Source organism: Mus musculus, chromosome 5 (genome assembly GCF_000001635.26).
Source record: "Mus musculus strain C57BL/6J chromosome 5, GRCm38.p6 C57BL/6J".
In the NCBI taxonomy this organism is placed as follows: Eukaryota; Metazoa; Chordata; class Mammalia; order Rodentia; family Muridae; genus Mus; species Mus musculus.
Genome location: NC_000071.6, coordinates 87,482,393 through 87,492,352, shown reverse-complemented (window position 1 = coordinate 87,492,352; position 9,960 = coordinate 87,482,393). Strand labels below are relative to the sequence as shown.

The 9,960-nt window shown below is 35.1% G+C and overlaps 1 protein-coding gene across 1 annotated transcript in view; it reads left to right on the top strand.

The window, feature by feature from the left end:
• The first annotated feature begins 1,481 nt into the window (after positions 1-1,481).
• Positions 1,482-9,960, top strand: part of Ugt2a1 (UDP glucuronosyltransferase 2 family, polypeptide A1) — a 31,382-nt gene continuing 22,903 nt past the window's right edge. The window contains exons 1-2 of the mRNA NM_053184.2: positions 1,482-1,511; positions 5,556-6,324. Of these exons, the coding sequence (NP_444414.2) occupies positions 5,607-6,324 (718 nt within the window). The 5' untranslated portion in view covers positions 1,482-1,511; positions 5,556-5,606. The remainder of the gene's footprint in view (positions 1,512-5,555; positions 6,325-9,960) is intronic.

The following is a 9,960-nucleotide window of genomic DNA, read 5'->3' as shown; positions in this document are numbered from 1 at the left end:
AGGGTCCCCAATGGAGGAGTTAGAGAAAGGACTGAAGGAGATGAAGAGGTTTGCAACCCCATAGAAAGAACAATATCAACCAACCAGACCAACCATCTTATTTTTAAAAGATTTATGTTTGTTTTTATTTTATAAATGAGTATTTTGCCTGCTTTTATGTATGTGGAACATAACATGTGTGCCTGCTGCTTGTTGAAGTTAGAAAAGGGCATCTGGATTTCACCGAGCTGGAGCTGGAGTTACAGAAGGTTGTATTTTGCCATGTGGTGCTGGGTACCAGTCCCAGGTTGTCTACAAGAGCAGCAAGTACTCTTAACTACGGAGTCATCTCTCCAGATCATCAAAACATTTAAAATCAAAGTGTCTATTTTTTCCTGAATAGATAGGATGCATAGACACTAAATGAGCTTATTAAGTATAGCTCCCCTAATATAGTAGAATGATTACTAGAAATAATATAAATCAAATAAATGCACATATATTTGGAAGAAAGAAAGTGTTGACTTCAGTGTTATATTTGACAACAGGGAGTATTAAAAATGCAGAATATGGTTTGACAGATCTTCCATGCAAAAGGTAGGGATTAAAGAAATTGATTTTTTTCTCATGCTGTCTTCTACGAACAGAGGTACACAGTGAGGGGGTTTTTATCTGATGGCTCATGAGAATGTTTTCTTGAATTTACTCTTGTTGAACAGTAGTGTGTACTAGCAGTTCAACAGTGAAGAAACATTTCCGTAGAACGTGCACTAATTCTAGCTTGAACTCATCCCATGACTTGGCAACATCATGAAGCAGGTGTGTGCAATCCATGCACAGCTGAACTTGAAGAAATCATGTGCTTCTCTACTCTACCTTTCTGCCTCCGACATTATCAAGAAAGAACGACTCTCAGAGACAAAGTTGTTTCCCATTAAATCTGGATGAAATTTACTGCCAGATTTGCATAAAAGCTAAAACAGTGAATGATGACAGTTTTAGCTGCACGTGTTATTAAATATCACATATTTAGAAAACTGCATGCAAACCATGTTAAATGTGTCACCTTTTCTAAATCAAAATATGTGAATAATTAATAATCTTTTTAGAGATAGGAAAGATCACTCACTATCATCATTATAAAGTTTGAGAAAATTAATTGGTTCATACAGTAGGGATTCTTCATAACTATAAAAACTGTGATGTGATGTTACATGAATTTGAGAATATTAATATTCTATTATTCTTAATAATAATTTGAAGATTGCTAATCACTGTCATTTTTCAAAATGTACTTATAGTAGACAGCATAGGCGGCATTCATTGTAAATAGTTATAAAGGAGCCAATGGAAAAATATACCTTCAACAAAAGGTGTAATAGGTAGGTTGGTTAGGTGTAAGAAGATTTATTTAATCTTTTTACCTTCAAGATCATATTCCACATCCTATCACCTTGTCTAGCAAGACTTTATTTAAATTCCACTTTTTCTTATTGGCAAATGAGTCCTGCTAACACTGCTGTGAAGACTGGGTAAGAGCTTGATAAACATAATAATAAATAGATAGTGACCTTTTAGAGAAATGGATTTTAAAAGTTTTTTCTTGTGGGGAGGAGATTTGTAACCTGAAATTTTGTTAGTCTTTTTTTTTTTAAATTATATTAAATCCTCTTATTATACTGTGTGATATATTTTGGACTTGTTCCACAGTTGTTGTTGTTGTTGTTGTTGTTGTTGTTTTTAAAGAATCAGCAATGACAAGGTTTTGGGCTAAAACTGAAGAGTATGTTTTTTAAACTGCTTCCTCTGAAAAATACAACATTCAGAAATAACCTAACCTTTTTTGCTTATTTGTTTTGTTTTTTTTGTTTTTGGTTGTTTGTTTTTACTATTGAGTTTGTGCCTTTCAGATTGATTTATAGCTGTAAAATAGACGTGTAAGAGGAAAGTTCATTTAATTTGGCTTATTTGAGGAATTATCTCAAATCCCTAGCTATTTGCAACTGAAATTTAACTTGCTCCTTTGTTAGGGAAGCATAACATGATTTGTAAGGCTCACATGAACTTATGACAAAAAGCAGGTGAGTCTCACAAAGGCCCACTGTGCAGTCTTCATGAAGCACCGGCACAAATAGGGTACAGTGTCAGCACTCTGTGGCATTTTCTTTTGTCAAGTTATGTAGTCAATTTTAATTTTTTATGTGTTTCAAATATGAATGTAATATACTTCATGAAGAATAATTAAAATGAGGAATTAATAAAATTTCTATATAGAAATCTCAGGTGTAAAGGGGGTGACCTACTCCAGTAAATGCTATGCATAATCAATCACTCAGTGAGAAAATCGTCAAAGTGGTTTTTTATTGTTATTGCCTAGAATAAAATTTGAATATTGCATCTTCTTTTGAATTATATTAACTTTTCTTGCACATGCCAGATGGCATAAGCAGAGTAACCATTGTTTTAGGTTTGCTATTGCACTGTAATAGGCCTTTTCTTTTCTCAATTTATTTTATCTTATTTTATTTATTTTAGACAGTGTCAAGGCTGGCTTTGACCTAGGATAGTCCCACTCCAGTCGTTTAGTACTGGAATTGTAAGCATATACCACGATACTCAATTGTATCCTTTCTCAAAATGTTCCATGAAAGATAAATTTAGGTTTACAATGAGCTTCAGGTCAGAACAAATAAAACACCATGCTCTCCTCTTTTCTGTGACAATATTTTCTTTTAATTTTTTTACATATTTATCAGTGCAATTTCTGGTTTAGTCTCCAGTTTAATTCATTCATCTAAAACTTACCCTTCAGAATTGGATGAATTTCTTACTATTTGCCATATTCCTGAAATGTGTATATGAACATCAAAGTTTATGTTTTGGCATTATATTGATCACTCACTCTTGCATACCCTGCTACTTTCACACACCAAGTATCTCAGAACACAAAATAAAGCTGAAAATCAGGACCTCTTTGAGGCCTCAGTTCCTCAGTAATCCTTCCTCGAAAACAATATCCTAGGAGCAATCCCGATCCCGAGTGGATGCAAAATGATGACATACATCATTCTATCTCAAAGCAATAGTAGCTCTCACAGGTCCTGAGCAGTGAGGAGTATCCCCAAAGCTGTTGCTTCTACAAGGAATATGGACTAAAGCTGGGCTGCCTTGTCTGGACTCAGTGGGAGAAGAAGCACCTACCCTAGCAGAGACTTGAAGTGTCAGGGTATGGGAATACCCAGGGGGCTCATTACACCCTCAAAAGAGAAGGGAAGAGGAGGGGTGACCAGGAGGGGGGCAGTGAGAGAGATATAAAGTGAATAAATTAAAACATTAATTTAAATTAAAAAGAAAAAAACAGAGAAGGATTCTAAGAAGAACAGATTACATTGACACAATATTAGTTAATTAATATATAGCTTTTTATGTATTCATTCAGGCTGTACATATGATTGTATAAGTATAAATTCTACATTATATAATTATACATTTTATGTAGTAACACATTTTATGTAATTTATTCTTTTTTTATTATTGGGTATTTATTTAATTTACATTTCCAATGATATCCCAAAAGTCCCCCACACTCTCCCACACCCACTTCTCCACCCACCCACTCCCACCTTTTGTCCCTGGCGTTCCCCTGTACTGAGGCATATAAAGTCTGCACGACCAATGGGCCTCTCTTTCCACTGATGGCCAACCAGGCCATCTTCTGATACATATGCAGCTAGAGACACGAGCTCTGGGGTGGGTACTGGTTAGTTCATATTGTAGTTCCACCTATAGGGTTGCAGATCCCCCCAGCTCCCTGAGCATTTCCTCCAGCTCCTCCATTGGGGGCCCTGTGATCACATCCAAGTGGACTGTGAGCATCCACTTCTGTGTTTGCTAGGTCCCAGCATAGTCTCACAAGAGACAGCTATATCAGGGTCCTTTCAGCAAAATCTTGCTAGTGTATGCAATGATGTCAGCGTTTGGAGGCTGATAATGTGATGGATCTCCTCCGGTATGGCAGCCTCTAGATGGTCCATCCTTTCGTCTCAGCTCCAAACTCTGTCTCTGTAGCTCCTTCCGTAGGTGCCTTGCTCCCAATTCCAAGAAGGGCAAAGTATCCACACCTTTGTCTTCGTTCTTCCCGAGCTTCATGTGTTTTGCAAATTGTATCTTATATCTCGGGTATACTAAGTTTATGGGCTAATATCCACTTATCAGTGAGTACATATCATGTGAGTTCTTTTGTGATTGAGTTACCTCACTCAGGATGATGCCCTCCAGGTCCTGAAATGTAATTTATTCTTAAATTGTATTTAGTATAAAATAAATGGGAAAAACATACTTTGCATTAATTTTCTGAAAAAGCATTTTACCCAATAAGTAAAAAATAACTAGAAGATATTATATGAAACTGGGACTGACTTCTTGCTAAAAATTACATAAATAAAGAGAATCACAATCAATTTTCCAGTCCAGTGAATTATTATAGCTATTTTAAAGATTATGTAACTGTGGATGAGGCTGACAACAGCAGACATAAAAGTGAAATAAAATTTTCCATTTAGATCAAATCTGTTGAAAATGACAAAAGAAAAAAATGAGATTAATATATGCCAAGCACTCTCCAGGGTCTTTCATATTATCAACTGTTAACAAGTATTAAAGGCTGACTTTATACCTAAGACAGCTGTCACTAGTCTGGGTAAGCTTGTTTTTCGGGATAATTTAGATTGTTCTTGAATAAGCAAACCTCTTCAAGTAGAGCCTATTTCCAGAGCATCATTTATCACACATTACATACCTTTCATTGCATATTTTATTTGCTTACTTATATTTCCTCAGTCAGTAACTGACAAAATGATTTCTCAAATGTGTTGGTGAAGCATTAATGAATATAATTCAATGCACCACATGTATTTACTTTAATATTATGCTTTTGTCCTAAACTTATATGATTATGTCATTAAAACAAAAGCTTTATCACCAGTAATGCAATTATATGGGCTTACTAAAATAAATAAATAAACAGATAGATAAACAAACAAACAAATAAGTAAATATCACTGTTAAAGTCCTTACATATCTGAGTAGATTCTGGCACTTTCCCACTGACATTATCTAGCCTTGAAGGTAGCGCTGATGAGTACAAAGACTTGGATCAGTTTAAGGACAAAATATCAACAAATAGGGTATAAAAAAAGGGGTAGAAAGATCAAATTCAGAAGGGATTAAAAAGTAGGAATCACAATTGGGGCATGGTGGCACACACCTTTAATCCCCAGCACTTGGGAGGCAGAGGCAGGCGGATTTCTGAGTTTGAGGTCAGCCTGGTCTACAAAGTGAGTTCCAGGACAGCTAGGACTATACAAAGAAACCCTGTCTCAAAAAAAAAAAAAAAAAAAAAGAAAAAAAAAAAAGAAAAAAGTAGGAATCACACTGAAAATCATAATAGCTTACTTTGAGCCTGATTCCATTAAACATGAATCTATTGCTGCTAATAACTTAAGGAAGAGAAAGAATTACTAAAATATTGTTTAAGTAAAAAGGGAGTCATATTTTGTATTTCTTTTTTTTTCTAGGAAAGTAGAGAAATTTGTTCCACATTTTAAGAAGTCTACATCAAATCAGTCATGTTGAAGAACATTTTGCTCTGTTCTCTTCAGATAAGCCTTCTAGGAATGAGTCTTGGTGGGAACGTTCTCATCTGGCCCATGGAAGGCAGTCACTGGCTAAATGTTAAGATCATAATAGATGAACTCCTAAGAAAAGAGCATAATGTGACTGTCCTTGTGGCCTCCGGGGCCCTTTTCATCACACCATCATCCATCAGCCCATCTCTGACATTTGAAATATATCCAGTGCCCTTTGGCAAGGAAAAAATTGAAAGTGTGATCAAAGACTTTGTTTTGACATGGCTGGAAAACAGGCCATCTCCTTCAACTATCTGGACTTTCTATAAGGAAATGGCCAAAGTCATTGAGGAGTTTCATTTGGTGTCCAGAGGTATCTGTGATGGCGTTCTTAAGAATGAAAAGCTGATGTCCAAGCTTCAGAAAGAAAAGTTCGAAGTACTGTTATCAGACCCTGTATTTCCTTGTGGTGACATCGTGGCTTTAAAACTGGGAATTCCATTTATCTATTCCTTGCGGTTTTCCCCTGCCTCCACAGTGGAAAAGCATTGTGGAAAGGTCCCATTCCCTCCTTCCTATGTACCTGCAATTCTGTCAGAACTCACAGACCAGATGTCCTTCACTGACCGAGTAAGAAACTTCATTTCTTACCGAATGCAGGACTACATGTTTGAAACCCTTTGGAAGCAGTGGGATTCCTATTATACTAAAGCTTTAGGTATGTAGCCATTTTTGTAGCCATTTTGTTTTGTCATTTGAATATAATAAGCAAGGCTTCTAGTAAGTCCTTCTTTAATTCTGTAAGTCTGTCTATAATTTGAAGTCTGTGTAGCAATATACTAGTTTTATCACTTGCTAGAAGGAAAGAGTATTTTTGAACAAGCACAGGTTGTAGAATTATTAGACTAATTTGTTAATTTTCTGAGCTTAAGCTTTCAATCATATGAATAAAGGCTTTGACAAATAAATTGGATTGACAAGTAAAACTAAACCTTGTTTAGAACTAACACAAGAATAAAATTTCCCTAGAAATTTCAGTTTTGTGCTAATGTATCTGGGAGAAATTTTTTCATTAGCCTTCTGTTATATAGGCCAACGTCTATAAATTTGGGTTTTTTTTTTCTTAAGTACATATATTCTCCAACTAGTGCTTACTAGAGACTAAGCTATTTGGAGAGTACCTTCAACTGCTGTTTATTCACAACATGTATCTTGATAGCATCACTGCATCCACAGATAGTCTCTAAGTCAAATAGTTTTTGTCTTTTTCTATGATGTTTATGCGTTACTCTTCGTGGGTTTCATCAAACACTGGCTTCGAAAAGAGATTACCACTGGAATGATGTAAGGCTGGGGGCATTAAGCACAGATGTTGCACATTAAAAATTAATGTTTATGAAGTGAACTATCTCTTAATTATGCAGGCAAATACAGACATAGGGTGGACTAGATAGGTTTTACTTGAATGATCTTCTTTAGATCTTTAGATTTCACAAAAATCTTTTTTTTTTTTTTTTTTTTTCGAGACAGGGTTTCTCTGTATAGCGCTGGCTGTCCTGGAACTAACTTTGTAGACCAGGCTGGCCTCAAATTCAGTAATCTGCCTGCCTCTGTCTCCCAAGTGCTGGGATTAAAGGCGTGCGCCACCGCCGCCTGGCACCAAAAATCTTATAGGCAAAAAAATATCAGTTCTTTTGGGAAACAATCATTGGAATGAAAATTGTGCCCAAGTTAGAAATCAGAACAAATATAACATGTTCTAATATAACATGTGAAGTACTATTAGTGTGGGTCAATATGAGAGGTGGGAGATTAGAGAGAAATGTTAGTGATGCCAAAGTTGTTAATTCCATGTGTCTGAGTGCATGCATGCACGCATGTGTGTGTTTTTGTTGGCATGTGTGCCCATGTGTCAAAGTATGGGCCAATTTATGACAGAATCTAGAAGACGACATTGGCTTTGCTGCTGCCACCCTCTGCCTTATCCCTTTGTCACTGAGCACTTTCTCTGAACAGTGGGCTCTGGCAACACTCTGGTTTGCAAAAGTTTAGGGGTTCCTGACATATGTGGTCATATTCATAAATATTTTCAATGTGAGTGCTGGTATATAAACTCAGGCCTTCATGTTTCTGTACCAAGCAATATTACCAAATGAACAGCCTCCCTCAATGCTCAGAATATATATTGATAATCTTTTGTACATTATACTAAGCATTTCAGCTTGGAAGTGTTTAGAGGAATTTTTTTTTGACAAAATTTATGTTTTACCAAAATGTCTGGATAGATGCATAGACTAAGTGGACAGTCTGAATTATTTTGTCCTTCCAAAATAATAAAACTGCATTATTTTCTTCTTTTAAAAATTGTATGAGAAGGGCATGTGTTGAGAAGATGTCTAAAAGAGGGAGAAAAATTCATATAGAAAGATAGTATATAGTAACACTGTTAAAACAATGTGTGGATACAGTAGAAGTCTACAGTTGTGTAGCCACAGAAAAGTAACATTTTCCCTTTTCATCCATATTTTAATATCTCATTTTGAGCAGGAAAGTTTAAAGAAATAATGAAATTCATGAATATGTAGTTTTTACAAACTGAGAGATACTACATACCCAGTTTGTATTAGCTTATTAGATACAGTTCCTTAAGGTTGATTGGCTCCTTTTGAAGATTGAGAAAAGATGTAAGATTAAAAGAGTTTCAGTATTTCTGGTTTCAGGAAGTTACAAATGACAGGGTTATCTGAGGTAAATTGTATAAAAGAAATAAAATTCGGTAGTGTCAATAATGTATTTCATGTTTGTGTATGTGATACTTTGTAGAAGATCTGGCAAGGACCAATACATAATGAGTTAAACTGAATATTTATTTCAGAGAGAAGGCAATGGGTGAGAGATTGGAATAGCATCCTATAAAATTAGTATTTGTAACCCTAAATTGTCTTCTTTTCCATGTTTTGTGCTTTCCCATCACACGCAAATTTCTTGCAATTTTTCTATTTTGTTACATAGCATATTTCTGGATTTTCCAAGAAACAAATGATTTAAAATCATGCAATGGGTTTACAGGTATGAACATCTTTGAATGTACCCAAAATACTTTCAAATTACATGATAGTGATGCATTTCATAGGTGGCAGATGCTAAATATCAATATTTTATTCTGCTGTCTGATACAATGTACCAGAAAAATGTCTTATCAACGAGGCTGAGACAAACAAGGAATGAATATTTGAATATTTGATGAAATATATGTCCTGTTGCTAAGTTCTGAAGTTTATTATCTATTTTGGAACATCAAATTCAAGTTTGTTTTTTCATTTATCTCCATTAGTAATGAACATCATTGTGTCCAAGTAGAGAAGTGACAGTGTTTTCCAGTTAGTTCTTGTTTGGCCTAGCAATGCTTAGTAGCTAATGAATGAAAGAATTGAATGACATCAAGTATCTTTTGAAAATGATAAAATGAGTAAAGCAAGTCGATGGTTCATAAGAACTTCAGAAAGAGAACTAGAGGTTTGTTGGTAATCATACCTTGAATCCCAAGTTCTTTCAAATATCTAATATAAAATATTTGTAAATGGATACCTATTTATCAGAGTAAATATTCACAAATGACTTTTGGATGTGAGTAAAAGATACTATAGTTCGATGGACATGATTGAAAACTGTGGTGTCAATTTTAACTCTTTATTCTGTGCTAACTATAGGTGTCAACTTCTCCTTCTTTGTTAACCTTTGTTCCATGGTTCATAAACTGATGATTTATTTCAGCATGCATATGACAACTCAGTCCTTCTGCCTGTTAGAGAAAACAATGATAGGTCTGGTGTCAACATTGGGAAGCTATGAAGACTCAAGGAAATGGACCACATAGTACAGCCAAAATGAGTGCTTAAAAAGGATGAAGAGGAAAAATAAAAGGATGAAGAGAGGTGAAAAAAAATAGAGATAGAGAGTTCTTAGAGAAATGAAGCTCTAAAGGTGATCAAAGCTAAATTATGTCTTCATACCTGTAGTAAACAAGGGATCATAATGTGTGCAACATCACATTTAATGCAAGAGAAGGATGTACTAGACATATCTCTGGGTTGTTTGGATTGTGTCATCTTCACTCTATAACTCTTATTAATAAAATTATTTTACCATCATAATTCCCAAAATCCCTATAGACCTTTTATACCCGTGAGATCATTTGTCACGTAACCTTTTCCAGGATGAAATTTCAGAATACAAAGACGATTGTTCTTTGCTTTTAAGTTAGTGCTAATTATAGAATCACACAATTCTAGACTTGAGGAAGGAGAAACTAATCTTTCTTAACAATTTGTTCATGAGAAAATAATGAGGTTTT